At 39.9% G+C, this 16,577-nt stretch overlaps 1 protein-coding gene across 3 annotated transcripts in view; it reads right to left on the bottom strand.

The window, feature by feature from the left end:
• kif6 (kinesin family member 6) overlaps positions 1 to 16,577 on the bottom strand; it is a 73,990-nt gene that overhangs the window by 8,224 nt on the left and 49,189 nt on the right. For all 3 annotated transcript variants that reach the window (XM_026151360.1, XM_026151361.1, XM_026151359.1), the window contains exons 14-15: positions 9,092 to 9,194; positions 5,408 to 5,463 (exon numbers count right to left, since the gene is read on the bottom strand). In XM_026151360.1, the coding sequence (XP_026007145.1) occupies positions 5,408 to 5,463; positions 9,092 to 9,194 (159 nt within the window). The remainder of the gene's footprint in view (positions 1 to 5,407; positions 5,464 to 9,091; positions 9,195 to 16,577) is intronic.

Below are 16,577 nucleotides of genomic sequence, written 5' to 3'. Positions count from 1 at the left end.
CAGCCAGTGTTTTTGACACCTTTCTGAATACTTTTAATGCAGCTGTCGGACAAAAATATGGCTCATTTACAGACAATCCAAGAAATATGTTAAGTATGCTCCAGTTTTAGTTGGTAAAGTTACTGTCTATAGATCCATGTCTTTGTCTCCTGCCTTCCTCCGCTCACCCGGTCACGGCAGATGGCCGTCCCTCCCTGAGCCTGGTTCTGCCGGAGGCGTCTTCCATTAAAAGGGAGTTTTTCCTTCCCTTTATCGCCAAAGCTCTTGCTCATTGGGTGTCATATGATTATTTGGGTTTTGACTGTTTTCTCTGTATTATTATAGGGTCTTACCTTACTACATAAAACACCTTGAGGTGACTGTTGTTGTGATCTGGCGCTATATAAATAGAATTGAATGGAATTGAATTAAACTGAACTGCATGTAGCCATCCAAGCTAACCAGTGTCCCATTCAAACATGGTCACTTCTGGCTCAAACACAAAAACAATCAAAAAACAAGAAAGCAACAGGTAAAAAGCTCCAAAACAACACAATAGGTGACAGCACCACTGCTACATCTAACTTTTATGTACAGTCTGTGCCTGAATCAGACAATCTGATTCAATGATTTTGACCAGGATTAGACAAATAACCTAAACAACTACCGGTAAATACCATACCACACCTACCATAAATGCAGCCAAAGTTTGAGATAGAAAATGTTCAATAGTGACTGTGTGAACTGTGTTTACAGTAAAAGACTGAATACTGGCCAAGGGACAAATATCTCTTATTTCTTCAGGATCTGCAGGGTATCAGTGGGAGGGAGGAGACACCATATACCCAATATGACTCTGGTTTCAAAAGGTTTAATGTACAACAGATTTACTTTTTTACCTGTCCCAGCAATGATCAGAGAAATAAAAAAGAATCAAAACTTTTTGGTCACAAAAGCCAGTTCAAGTCCCAAAACAGACCAAAAAAACAACAACAAAAATCCAGGATATTTGTCAAGTAAAGGTGGGGTGCAGACTTCAGTGCTTCTATTCTCCATCCAGGACAAGATTGTGAGCTCAACACCAAAAACTCTTCCAAACCACACAGGGTTTCCCCCCCACACCACCGTCAGTAGACGTGCTGTCGACTTTAAAGGCTGGTTTCAAGCTACAAGCCTCAATAAATATTTGGTGATTTTTGTGGCCGGGAGGTTGAATGTGATATGCCACATAAATACCAAAGTGAGGTGAGATTTGAGCACCATACTTGCAGCCCAGCTTTCCAGCATCTGACCTATGTGTAGATGAAGAATAATATCCACAAGTAATCTGGTAAATGTTTAAAATTCACAAGACAAATAAAGAACCGCAAGAACACAGGAAGCAAGATTTGTTTCTATTAAACAGAGAGCTGCACTAAACATTCTCCATTTTTGTAGGACAGCTGGGTTCATGCTGCTGTTGACTGAGGCTTTGACCTAAACTATGGACTTTTTATAAACCACTTTAATATACGGCTAATAGCACAGGAATTAATCACAGAAACAGTCAGCGCAGTAAAATGCAGCTCATGTTAACAAAGACTACAATATTTCTCTTCTGGTATTTGTTCTAAAAAGTGTGGCACATCTCCGGCTCCATACTCATTTTTCCTGCATCTGTGGGTCACTTCAGCGAAGGTGAAATCAAAGTGATACCAAAGACGGTGTCACATGCTTGGCCCAAATTCCTCAACAAAGTAAGAAACAACAGAACTGCCCCACCAAAACTGGTGTAAAAACAGGTGTGTGTTTCTAGGAACATTATATAAGAAATCTGGAATTTAGAAATTTTTCTCAGGAATAAATATATAACCAAACCACTTGAATATTCAGAAAGCGCTATTGATTTTGATTTAGGACAACCTCCTGCCTCCACAAACATGCATTTGGAACTGTAGCTGCCTTGTAAAAATACGGCAAAGTATTACTGTGCTGCAGAAAACAGAAACACAAAACTGAGACATAAAACAAAACACAGGAAAACTGAAAGGCATCACCAGAATAACTATGAAGTAAAACAAAGAATGAAAAGACTCAAAGATGTCACAGAAAAGCTTGCAATCTGGTAGAATAAAAGAAATCAATACAGTAATCCAAGAAAAATCCAACAAAAACCAAAACCAACACTCCCGGACTATGACAGCTGGGGTTCTTCTACAGTAAATTCAAATAAATAAGAATGTTCAGAATCTACGTTCTTATACAGTGGTTTTACTGATCTAGGTCAAATCTGCACATACAGTATCTATAGCAGCGTAGCATTGGGAACAGACTAAACAGGATATTCCAGACGTCCATCTCCCTAACAAAATGTTCTGGTTCCTCCAAGAATTTCCCAATCCAGATAACATATATAATTTCTCCCTTTCCAAATTGGGAATGCTCAGAAAACCTCCAAAGAAACAGAAGAGCAATAGCTTTATTCTGAGCTCCATCCTGATGTCCAAACTGTTCACCCTATGTGTAAACCTGCATTCATGAGCTCACTTTCCTGACTACTGCTCAGATCTCAAGTACCGATGATGACTGAAACATAGATTGACAGGTGTATCAAAAGCTTAGCCTTCTGGAGCCATGAAACCACGGTCTCAGACTTTGAGGTACTGATTCTCATTCTCGCCACTTCACACAAATTGCTTTAGTGGGAGCTCAGAATCACATCAGTCTCATACTCCTGCTACAGAAGATGTGCATCTGTGACTTTCTAAATAGAAATCTCTTCTTTCGACCTATGGTTTCAGAATGCGTCTCTGCAGTAGGACTGATCTCTAGAGTCATAGTGAGGCCAAGAAATACAGCATAAACTAGAGACTGATGCTTCCTCTAACCCTCAAGTTGGGTCCTTTAGAAAAAAGCACCTCATATTATCCTAAAAGTTTCCATGTTCTCCTTTAACCATGAGACACAGGTGGTGTAAAGTTTCCGAGCAAACCCTCCAAGATGGCATTAAAACACAGCGAGCCACTCTCCAGCCACTAAAAACACCATCTCTCATCCAGGAAGAATGCAGCTCTGTGCACCTAAAAATGTAATAAGCTTTGACAGCATTGAGATGTTTGACTAAGATGAGGAATGTGGATAAATTAGTAAAAATCCAGTTTTTCCTCGCTTCAGCCTCACTGTGTGGTCTGCAGAACACATTTAAAGAGTTAATAATCTGCATGCTGTCAGGGTTGATTTCTGCATGACATGTGACAGATTCGTCTGTGTCAGCACCTCATGCAGTGAAGGCTAAAGACAAAAAAAATGAATTCAGAGGGTGATAAGTGTACACTGGCATGTGTGGTGCTAACGGGCAAATGCTACTAAACCACTGAGCGTGCTCGGAGGCAGCGCTGGTGCCAGGCGTTGGTGTAAACCTATCCATTTCAACGGCATGTGAAATGAGCCACAGACAGAGCAGGGAAATTTATAAATGTAGCTTGCAGTAGTAAACGCAAACCAGATAAAAACACATTTTAACTGCTCTGAGTTTACTGGAAAGTTCAACCAAACATTAATATCATTTAAACTCACTGCCAGCGGCGACAGGACTCGGCTTTTAGTGTTTCTGTAAACAGCAGCAGGTTATGACACAATACTGAGCTTCTAACAAGGCATCTTTTATGATTTCTATATTAAAGTGCACCTTCTCTGCTTTTCCTTTTTTTTCTGTATGGAACAGCTCTAGGAGTTTTTAAAATGAAGGTTTTTTTTTTACCTGCACAAAACTGAAATGGAAAAAAAAAAGCAAAAAATAAAGAAACGCAAAAGTAACAAAAGAAAAAAACAAGAGAGATCAGTAATAACTAATAGTTAAATGCAGAGAGGTGTATAAACACATAGTGAGTGAAGAAGAAGAAGACGAAGAAGAAGAAGACGAAGAAGAAGAAGAAGACGAAGAAGAAGACTCAGTGCATCTAGCCAACATCAAGAAAGTTATCACTGGAATGTTTTCAGATGTCTGTTGCTATTTAACGTAATTCTTTTAGCTCAGTTCCTCAAAAGGCTCTGCATTCTCAGAGCGTTGTTCTTAATGGAAGCCTCATCTTGTGTCATAGAATGTCGTGTTACATGGAAGTATGACAGACTCCTAGTTCAGCTTGTTTCAGGCAGAGAATGAACTCATAAACCAAGTTTACAATACATAAGAATTATTTTGAATTATGACTCAATTAGAATCCAGAAATAAAAATATTTACTTGGAAATAAGAAACAAAGTGCAAATGAGACAGTCTCTGTCTAATCTTCACTTTGGGTCACTTGTGGGCATTTAGAAGACACACATTGTGTAGTGAATATAGTCCCAGACTAACAACATAAGGCTTAGAACCACTAAGCTTTGGCCTAAGCCAATGCCAAGTTTACCCGTTATGGATATCACACAGAACAGCACAAGAGTGACAGCCAAGTAAAAAGCACAGGTTGGAATCTTCAGTAACCGGAAATCCAAATGTGGAAATCTTCAGGCTGTTTCAAATGTATTAATATGGAACTTGTTAAAATAACTGACCAAAATAACTAAATTGGGAAATATTCAAAAGTAAAGACACAAGACAACAAATCCAAGAAAAATAAAACTGCATTATTGTCGCCTATTGTCAGAAAGAAACAGGTGAAGTAAAATATGAAACTAGTTAAATATTAAATATCAATCAAGCTGAGGACGTTATGTTGCCATAGTAACAACAGAAGCTTCCCAACATCAAATCAACGCCCTTTCAGCTTCTTCCTATACAGTGGTATAAAAAGTCTTTGTCCCCTTCCTTATTTCCTATTTTTTTTTATATTTGTCACACTTAAATGTTTCAGATCATGAAACTAATTTTACTATTAGACAAAGATAACTTGAGTAAACACAAAATGCAGTTTCTAAATAAAGGTGTTTCTTATTAAGGGGGAAAAATCCAAACCTACATGTGAGGAGCAGGGGCAAGCACTGTTTTTACACCACTGTATCTCCGAACACACAGAAAAAGAAAAACCTTTTGAAACATATAGCGAAAGGCTGTTGCTATCGCAGCATGAACCTCCAAACTGCTCGCTCTTTGGTCTTAGCTTGCTTCATGCTATGTTAGCTCTTCTGCTGCTGATGTGTGGTAAAGTAAACACAGAAGAACACACCACAGAACTCAATGGAGCGTCTTATCAACTGTATCTCAGTTTCCATTAGGATGATCAAGTCCTTTTGCACTGCTTCCCAGCAATTTGCTCTCCGATGTGTGCCTTTCTCTTGTTTTGTATATATCCCTCTCTTCTGTTTGCTATTAATTCCTGATGATGTCTTTACTATTTATATCTTTCTTTTGAATAGAGGGCTCTATTCTATTCTATGACAGAAGACTGCGCACCTGAACATTACGCAGCTCTTGAGTGCAATGTGTTTTTCAAAAAGAATGAGAAAACTTACCGATTCTGTTTCTGGCTTCATTCAGTTCCTCTCCAAGTTTCCGGGCCTCTGCTGATCTGTTCAAAAGAATCAAAGAATTAAAAGCAAAGTTCACCCCCAAAATCACATTTACATATGCTTCCTCTGGCCTGTTGTGCTGTTTATACATCTGGATTGTGGAAATGTCTGGCATCTCTTAAGGATAGAAAATCCACTGAAAAACAATACAACAATAATGTGTCTTTACTAGAGATGGACCGATCCGATATTACGTATCGGTCCGATACTGACGTAAATTACTGGATCGGATATCGGAGAGAAATAAAAAATGTAACCCGATCCATTAAATATCAATAAAGCACCTCACAAAACTTGCGACACAGCGTAACTCGGCCCATAACCATAGCACGGAGCAGTGTGCTCATGTGATAGAGCGGTTGTGTGTATTTGGAGCCTCCTACCAAACCGGCATTTCATCTCCGAGGAAGTGATCCCAGAGAGAAGTAAAGCAAGTGTGTAAGTTAATATCTGAATGTTTGTAAAGCATTCCCACGTTAAGCTTAACAACCAATATATGGAGCGACTGCCTCTTCTCTCTCCCTCCCTCTCCTGTTGCTACTTCAGTCATGAAACTGATTAATGATCAGCTGATCGGCTTTTCTGTCCAAGTCCGTCTCTCTTCTTTGTTTTTGGCCCACTTTGCGCCAGAAAGAGGAAACCAGTGGCTGAACATCAGCAGAATGTTTAACCTTGATAAGCTGTTGTTAGAATTTATTTAATATTACTTTCTGGACCAGGATCTTTTTCTACGCAGCTGACGGCTGGTAACTGTGCAGGGGCGGATCTAGCAAAGTTTAGCCAGGGGGGCCGATAGGGCAGGGAAATGGGGGGCACAAAGACATACTTTTCTTTCTTATTCTCATTTAAAATGTCTAGCTTTTAATAAATAATTATCTGAATCTTACACCCAAAGTTTTAATCTGATGTAAAATGTATAGAAGTCCATTACTGTATATACAGGGAGTGCAGAATTATTAGGCAAATGAGTATTTTGTCCACATCATCCTCTTCATGCATGTTGTCTTACTCCAAGCTGTATAGGCTCGAAAGCCTACTACCAATTAAGCATATTAGGTGATGTGCATCTCTGTAATGAGAAGGGGTGTGGTCTAATGACATCAACACCCTATATCAGGTGTGCATAATTATTAGGCAACGTCCTTTCCTTTGGCAAAATGGGTCAAAAGAAGGACTTGACAGGCTCAGAAAAGTCAAAAATAGTGAGATATCTTGCAGAGGGATGCAGCAGTCTCAAAATTGCAAAGCTTCTGAAGCGTGATCATCGAACAATCAAGCGTTTCATTCAAAATAGTCAACAGGGTCTCAAGAAGCGTGTGGAAAAACCAAGGCGCAAAATAACTGCCCATGAACTGAGAAAAGTCAAGCGTGCAGCTGCCAAGCTGCCACTTGCCACCAGTTTGGCCATATTTCAGAGCTGCAACATCACTGGAGTGCCCAAAAGCACAAGGTGTGCAATACTCAGAGACATGGCCAAGGTAAGAAAGGCTGAAAGACGACCACCACTGAACAAGACACACAAGCTGAAACGTCAAGACTGGGCCAAGAAATATCTCAAGACTGATTTTTCTAAGGTTTTATGGACTGATGAAATGAGAGTGAGTCTTGATGGGCCAGATGGATGGGCCCGTGGCTGGATTGGTAAAGGGCAGAGAGCTCCAGTCCGACTCAGACGCCAGCAAGATGGAGGTGGAGTACTGGTTTGGGCTGGTATCATCAAAGATGAGCTTGTGGGGCCTTTTCGGGTTGAGGATGGAGTCAAGCTCAACTCCCAGTCCTACTGCCAGTTTCTGGAAGACACCTTCTTCAAGCAGTGGTACAGGAAGAAGTCTGCATCCTTCAAGAAAAACATGATTTTCATGCAGGACAATGCTCCATCACACGCGTCCAAGTACTCCACAGCGTGGCTGGCAAGAAAGGGTATAAAAGAAGAAAAACTAATGACATGGCCTCCTTGTTCACCTGATCTGAACCCCATTGAGAACCTGTGGTCCATCATCAAATGTGAGATTTACAAGGAGGGAAAACAGTACACCTCTCTGAACAGTGTCTGGGAGGCTGTGGTTGCTGCTGCACGCAATGTTGATGGTGAACAGATCAAAACACTGACAGAATCCATGGATGGCAGGCTTTTGAGTGTCCTTGCAAAGAAAGGTGGCTATATTGGTCGCTGATTTGTTTTTGTTTTGTTTTTGAATGTCAGAAATGTATATTTGTGAATGTGGAGATGTTATATTGGTTTCACTGGTAAAAATAAATAATTGAAATGGGTATATATTTGTTTTTTGTTAAGTTGCCTAATAATTATGCACAGTAATAGTCACCTGCACACACAGATATCCCCCTAAAATAGCTAAAAGTAAAAACTACTTCCAAAAACATTCAGCTTTGATATTAAGTTTTTGGGTTCATTGAGAACATGGTTGTTCTTCAATAATAAAATTATTCCTCAAAAATACAACTTGCCTAATAATTCTGCACTCCCTGTTAGGGATGGGTATCGTTTAGGTTTTATCTGATACCGGTGCCAAATCGGTACTTTTGAAATGGTGCCGGTGCTCAAACGGTGCTCAAACCGGTGCTTAAAGAATGGCGAACACAAAATTGGTCCAAAAACCTCTCATATTCAGCTGGTTTTTTGTAAAAAGATAACAAAGTTAGCCTTTTCTGCAGCTATGGGGCATATATGGTATCACTCTTGGCTGGAAGCAGTGCTTAAACAATGTAAAAAACACAAACTTTGTCCAAAAACCTCTCATGTTTAGCTGTTTCCCTCTTTTTCTTTGGTCATTTTAGCCTTTTTGGCCAGGGTGAAGGGAGTATCTGCCATCAAACAAGAAGACAGCCGCATGTAGCTATGATGATGTTTGCTAGTTCACCTTACATGCATTAATGTAATAACGTGGTTAGCCTACTCAACGTAAATTACACACGAACAACATTAAGCTACTCACGCAGAGAAGAACGGCTGCTGCAGCCATCAAATACGGCGCATTTCTCGGCTTTTAAAAAAAAACCCCGCTATGCGTCGCCAGGTGTTTCATCGGATTCGAGGTGTTATCTCCTTTGACAGTATCACAGTATCAGCTTAAAGCACTTGTTGCAGGCTGCTGAGTTTGCATATTTTGCTGTGAAGTACAGCCAGACTTTTGACCGCTTCGCCTTTGGGCATTTTTAATCTGTAGCTCTGCATAAAAGAACGTACGTACCTGGCCCCGCCTACTATCCTCGGAAACGTAAAATGATTGGCTAGAAGTGTATCACAGCTCAGGAAAAAAAAGCACCGAAATAAAGCACCGAAATGTGCGCTGCTTTTCGGTCTGGTTACTACCGTTTATGTCAGAACACCGGTACCCATCCCTACTCCCTGTATATGTAATTTGAATTTTACTCAAAACTATTGCTCCGTGTTTATGAGGGCAAAGAATCATTTTCCTGAGTGAACGTGACTTTGTTAACCACATTCATGTGACCACTCAGACTGATTCCTGGTGTTAGAGAAAGAGGTGCCCGAGAAGAAAACGATATCCTTGAAATGCTGAACTTTGTGGTACTGCTTATACGTTGAAGTAGTCTGCCTTAATTTGGGCATTATCAGGATAATATTTTGTTCTACTAGTCATTAACCTCTGTTTCAGCAGACTCTTGTTGTCTTCAATGGTTAGGTGGTCTTCATGGTCTCTTATGAAGATCTCAAAGGCCTCTTGTTTTCCCATTGACAGCTTGGGGCCTGAAAGAGAGAGAATAAAAATCAGCACTGAGATGCACAGTGTGCTTTATTTTATGAATCAGAAACACTGTGTATATCAGCAGCTCCACGGTAAAAAACATCATCTAACTTGAGCACTCATGCCAGGTCCTGCTGTGCAAATAATAATGGATAATAATGGATTGTATTTATATAGCGCTTTTGAAGGCACCCAAAGCGCTTTACAATACCACTATTCATTCACTCTCTCATTCACACAAATGTGAACATGTTCCCACATTCACCGGTACTCTACTCCAGTCTGGGAGCCAGATGTGCGCTACAGAGCTCTACTGATATGGCTGATTATCGCGGCATTTGATGATTAGCGAGAACATAAACACAAATATAAACAGCAGTTCTGAACATGTCAAGATTACATAGCGGATATACCCCACCCCTCGCTGCTCAACCTCAGCAGTGCATCGCACATCAGGAAACATGATGTTGAACTTCCTGCTCACTGCTCAAGTTTTTATTAAAGCTGTACACATCTGCTTTAAATACTGCACTTCCACCAAGGGGATAAAACACAACACAGCAGAGAGCGTTGATTTGGTCTCCTTCTGAAAATGCGATTGAATTAGAAAGGCTGGATTGTAAATTTTATTCTCAGGAAGGTTCCTAAAGGAGTGAAATGACCCAGAAGCATCTGTGTGGTAACCATTATGCACCATCTCTGTGTCCAAATGCACCTGGAGTCTAACTACAAAGCTATGGTTAGACTAATATAAACACATTAGCAAAGGAAGGATGTTTATTTGTAGGTTAAATAGTTCTGAATAAAAGTTCTTGTTGAGATTCCTGATGGGCAGAGGCAATTGTCATCATATGGCAGAAAGAAGACACCAAAATCGGACCAAACTCGACCTAAGAAAATCCTTGAGAAGAGCCCATCCACAAGATAACGTTAATATGTCACTGCATGGTTTGGATTACTTGGGGAAAGGGGAAAGGATCAGTTGACAAAGAGCGAGCGAGTGAATTCGACAAAGTCGAAAGCTGACGGCAGCTCGCGGCCCTTGCTGTCGAGGTAGGGCTTCATGTGTGACAGACAGTAGTCTGCCTGCTCTTTAGTCAGGTTCTGGTAGAGCTCCTCTTTAGTGACGTTCACATCCTGACCTTAAATACTGACACTGCAATCTTAGTCAGTCAACTGTGATTTTTTTCTGTTGCCTCCTTAAATAACACAATGAGATCAGTACAGATTATATTGGTATTAGAGAAAAATCTTACAATTAGCGCACTGTTATTTTTCATGCTATTACATGATAATAAATCTGTTGTAAAAACTTTATTTCTCTTAGTTTAACACAAAATGCTAAACTTGTATGTAGACATTAAATGACTGGGAGCTATTTATTATTTATAAGTGCTGCATGTATCATGGTGACTGGAATTCACTCTATTTTTTTTCTGTTTTATTAAGAAGGCGAAAAACAAGTTGTTGTTTTCCTCTCTGTTACCAACTGTTTTCCAACTGTTCCTTGGAAAATCCAAAATGCCACCATGATTTCCAATAATCCCTGCACCCCCCGTTAAATCTGTGGACTTATCCATTCTAACCAAAGACATTCGTACACAGGACACTAACTCATGTGAGATTAATCGTGGGACAGTTAGGAATGCTGTTTCTTTATTTTTGGAAAGTCCTGATTAAAACCAACTTAGACGTGCGCTACAAGAGCCAAACTCTACAAATCAGCATGAGGGGATCTTGAGGGGAAATGCACTCCGGTCGACTCTTGTAAAAAAGCAGCATTCCAGGAATATCTAAGGGTGATATAACATCATATTATGTTGTGCTCACAGAATTTGTGGGGTAATGAGATCACACGGTCCTCAGGCCAACTTTCCTCATTTTTCTTTTCCGTGCTCCAAGTGCAGACAAACCACAGAGGTTTGAATGTGTTGTGACTGTTGTTGCTGCTTCAACAAATTTTAGAGGTGAAATGCCAGCAAAGAGAAGAAGCTAGGAGCTTTCACAATTATTTTTGGGTGAATTTTATGTTCCTACTGCACTTTCTCACTCACTGAGGTGTCTCCATTTGGTCCAGATCACAGAAACGTGTGGACGGCCTGCTAGAATCATCAGCGTCTCATTACAAGCTAGCCGGATTTACGTTAAGATCTAACTCTCACTTAAGACTCGTCTCATTTCTGGTTAATTCAATTCTTTAACAGTCTGAGCCACAACAGGAACACCTTGTCTTTCTATCAGCGCTCTATGAAAAGAACAGGAAGGAGACACTGTACATCTGTACCTTCATAAGACTCTAAACACTCCTATTAGTCCTGTTTTCATTGTACAGCAAACGCAGCAGAAATCCAGCTCTATGACGTAATGTGCGCAGAGTGCTTCTACAGAGACAGTGGTAATCAGAAAACCCTTCCTAATGTCCAGGTTCTATTATGTGTTGGCTGAGCTAGGAGGCCAAGAACAGAAGGAAAAAACAGAGTCTGACAGTATGGCTTTCAATCATCACAAATGGTTTCCATGGAAAGTTCATCATCATTATATTTACAGTGCATCTTCAGGGGACAGTGATTTTTATCCAGCGACTGCAGCAGCAGGACCCAAAGATTAGACCTAATTGAAATGTACATAAACAGTCAGCGACCCTCTGAGCATGCGGACATGATAAGTGTAGCGCATTTGTTTTAAATTAAGACAGAATAAAGAACAATGATCTAATGTGCATATAGTTTGAGTCTCCAAGTGGGTCATGGAAACCAGCCGCTGCAGATGAGAAACATATGATATCTGCTCTATTGTTAAAGAACTGCGTCAACTGTGTGTCCCTCTGGTATTCTGCTCATTCTGTGTATTTCATAAAAAATGTATTTAGAGCACACATAAGAAGACGCACAAGGACAGCTGTATTTTTCTTATCCTTTTTTCTCAATGCGTTACTTTTAAATCTATGGGTCTAAAAATTCAATAGTTAGGTACTGATTTACTACTGTGGCATATTAAATAAAGGTAACAACAGAAATAGTAAGGTTATTGGAAAGAGTGCTAAAGTGCTTTGCAAAGAATAAGAACATATATAATAAATAAATACAAAGGAAAAAAACAGATACTATAAATAAATAAAGCTATACAAAAAGTTAACTGTCAGCTAATAATAAAATTCAAAAATCCTAAAATATTCTAAAGATGGAAAATAAATAAATAAATAAATAAACAAACTGGGAAAAGGAGGTTTCTAAAAGATATATATTTAAAGGCACAGGCAAAAGTAGGAATAAATCCGACATTTTCTGATATGAAAATTGTAACTATTAGGAAGAAAACCTGTGAAATGAATAATAATAATAATGATAATAAAAAATACACAGATGAAGGGAGGCAACATTCTGAAAAACAAAAGGATGAGATATGTAAGATTAGACTTCAATTTACATGAAAAAATTGGACATTTAGAAAAATGAAAGCCAAAATAAATAAAGATAAAAAGCTGAAATTCTAATCCACCAGCCTCTGTAAAACTGCTGTTTTACTGCATGAAACTGCAGAAACAACAGATGTTGCACAAAGCTCGTCTAATTCAGTGTGTAATTATGTTCTGAATCCACCCATTTTATGACAGTGTCTCTTTAAAGCTTGAAATTAGAGTTAGAGCTACAGTTATCAGGATTCCCTTAGTGAATTTGACTGCAAAGTGTAATCTTTTTTTGTATATTTTTTTCTAGATAATCTACAAAATATTGTGCATTTTCCCTCAAAAATCTAATCTCAGAGTTTGAGAGTTTTTCTCAGAAATGGTCTCTTTTTAAACAGAGAATAAAGAATGGACCTCATAAATCTTTGTAGAAATGCAGCATGAACACCAAAGTCTAAAAAAACCAAATAAATAAATATTGACCCCACCTGTGCTCCACATAAAAAGCATTACAACTGTAGGAAATGTCTTCTCTGATTCTCCTGTAAGTACTCAGTGTGGTCTTGTGCTTCCCAAAGTTACAGAGTCTCCCTGGACAGCATCAGGCTGAAAGAGTCAGGAATTTCTCATGAAGTGTGAGAAAATTGGTTGAACATTCCTGAGTGGACGTGTAACTACTGCAGGATCTGGAGATTTCTGGGGGTGTGCAACTTTCCCCACAACAGAGTGGACAGTACTAATACTGTTGGCAAAATTAAAAAATGTAGTCATTATATAGTCTGGTTTAAGAATGAAGTCATCTACAAACACCATCTCAGTCTGTGACTCCACAGCAATGCTAAATCAGTCTTGGTCAGCATGCCGTCCACCATTGTTATAATCCTCCAGCCTGGAAAAGGGCACACATTTTATTTTCTTGAGGCAAGAATGCTGCAGCCTCCTTATTTCTGATGTAAACCAGAAGTGCCTCTTTCTTCTACAAAGAGTACAAAATGCTACAAAGTTGCTTAGGTCGTCACCGATGATGACTCAGACGTATGTAGCACCATACCTCTGAGTCTTTATGTAGCACCAAATCACAACAACAGTTGCCTCAAGACACTTTATATAGTAACGTAAAGACCCGACAATAATACAAAGAAAACAGAGAAAACCCCAACAATCACATGCCCCCCTATGAGCAGGCGCTTTGATGACAGTGGGAAGGAAAAACCTTCCTTTAAACAGGAAGAAAACTCCTGCAAAACCAAGCTCAGGCAGGGGCGGCCATGGGCTGCGACCGATTGGGGATGAGTGGATGAAGACAAGACAAAGACATGCTGTGGCAAAGAGCCAGAAATTATTAAAAACTGCAACAACATAACTGCAAAAGGAACAAAAGAAAAAACAAGAGAGATTAATAATAACTAATAATTAAATGAAGAGTGGTGTATAAACACATAGTGACTGAAAAAGGTGACTGTAGAAAAAATACTCCATGCATTTACAAGGGGTCAACCACAGTGGTTGATCCCTCCAACGTTGCTTTGTGGAGAAAAGAAGATACTTCGAGAAGGAAAGCCATTTCTGCAGCACTCCACCAATCAGGCTTGGATGGTAGAGTGGCCAGATGGAAGCCACCCCCCACTAAAACTTTGTCAAACTGTGACAACCGACATGTAGTTTGCCAAAAGGCACCCTAAAGACTCTCAGACCATAAGAAACCACATTGTCTGACCTTATGAAACAAAGACTGAACTCTTGGGGCTGAATACAAAGCGTCATATCTGGAGGAAACCAGGCACCACTCATCACCTGGCCAATACTATCCCTACACTGAACATGGTGGTGGCACCATCAAGCTGTGGGGATGTTTTGTTTTTGTTTTTTTTTTCGAGGGAAAGATGAATACAGCAATGTACAGACATCCCTAGCACACAGTCAAGATAAAAAAGGAGTGACTTTGGGACCCGTCTGTGAATGTTCTTGAGTGGCTCAGCCAGAGACCAGACTGAACAGCTCTGGAGAGATCAGAAAATATCTGAGCACCGATGGAGCCTGAGAGTTCCCAAAAACAGGTGTGCCAAGCTTGTAGCATCATACTCAAAAAGACTTGAGGTTGTAATTGTTGCCAAAACTGCTTGAACAAAGTGTTGAGCAAAGGCTGTGAATACTTATGCACAATAAGTATGCGAACCTCAAGAAAACACTTTGTCACTGTGGGTATTGTTTGCAGAATTCTGATGTGAAAATTTGAATAGAACTGATTTTGGAGGCTTTAACATGACAGCTGTGGATCAGCTGTAGTTGCAATGATCTATGTTCATTAAATTTATTTTCACAGCTGTTAATACCTGGATGGACTGCCCAAGTAAAACTAAGAGGAACCAGAATCCATGGAAGTTCATGTCTCACAAGAGAGAAAGAAAGAAATAAAATGGCCTTTTGAGGCCGAATGAAAACAAATCTTCTGCTGTGACAGCCCATATAATAATGTTAACTGCATATCAGATAATCTAATACATATGGAACATCATTTATCAGTGATTTTAAAAACCCCTGTTCATGGTCTTTGTTACTTCTATAGTCCTTTATGGACAGACTTGAAGTGTGTATTTTGTTTTCAAACAGGCTCTTCTGGTCTTATTACTGCACTGGGCACCATGACACAAAAATGTCAGAGAGGATGAGAGAGCTGTGGTTAGCAGAGACAAGAGCGCAGGCTTGGTTTGATGAGTTTCTGGCTCATACCGAGCCTGATGGCTATGACCAAGCTTGTTACAAAGGCTCAAGTTCATCATCACTCGAGGCTCCACTTAACCAAAATTAAGCAGGAAAAGCCAAATAAATGCCGCCTTTGGCTGGAGAGCTCATCCAAAAGCTTAACTTGCTTAACCTCAGCATTCCCCTTACATTTAAACCAAGTTTATGTCTAAAGAAGTTCAGCTGCAGCTGAAGTTTCTACTTCTAAAGCTGCCACCTTTGGGTCATTGTTATCATGTATCTTTAAACTTTTAGTTCATAAAGGCTGTCAACCACGCTTAGGCTGCCAGTTAAGTAAAACAGTATGGTTCTTTATTATGTACACATTTGCCAAAACGAAAGAGTAAATATCCTCTGGCATATTTACTTATGTATTTATGCATACATTTTTGGATTTGAATTGAGAACTACAAACAAATTACGTATTTGGCATTCATAGACAGGATCTCAGGGCACACTCAGAGTAAGGAGGGTGTTGGTTTTAAGAATCTAATGCAGTCCTTTGGCCTTTCTGAATATGACTGTTAGAACGCACAGTTACAGTGGGGCAAAAAAGTATTTAGTCAGCCACCGATTGTGCAAGTTCCCCCACTTAAAATGATGACAGAGGTCAGTAATTTGCACCAGAGGTACACTTCAACTGTGAGAGACAGAATGTGAAAAAAAAATCCATGAATTCACATGGTAGGATTTGTAAAGAATTTATTCGTAAATCAAGGTGGAAAATAAGTATTTGGTCACCTCAAACATGGAAAATCTCTGGCTCTCACAGACCTGTAACGTCTTCTGTAAGACGCTTTTCTGTCCCCCACTCGTTACCTGTATGAATGGCACCTGTTTGAACTCATCATCTGTATAAAAGACACCTGTCCACAGCCTCAAACAGTCAGACTCCAAACTCCGCCATGGCCAAGACCAAAGAGCTTTTGAAGGACACCAGGAAAAGTATTGTAGACCTGCACCAGACTGGGAAGAGTGAATCTACAATAGGCAAGCAGCTTGGTGTGAAAAAATCAACTGTGGGAGCAATCATCAGAAAATGGAAGACATACAAGACCACTGATAATCTCCCTCGATCTGGGGCTCCACGCAAGATCTCATCCCGTGGGGTCAAAATGATCATGAGAACGGTGAGCAAAGATCCCAGAACCACACGGGGGGACCTGGTGAATGACCTGCAGAGAGCTGGGACCAAAGTAACAAAGGTCACCATCAGTAACACACTACAACGGCAGGG

This window comes from Astatotilapia calliptera, chromosome 19 (assembly GCF_900246225.1).
Source record: "Astatotilapia calliptera chromosome 19, fAstCal1.2, whole genome shotgun sequence".
NCBI lineage: Eukaryota > Metazoa > Chordata > Actinopteri > Cichliformes > Cichlidae > Astatotilapia > Astatotilapia calliptera.
The sequence above is the reverse complement of the archived record's forward strand: the minus strand, read 5'-3'. Positions and strand labels throughout refer to the sequence as shown.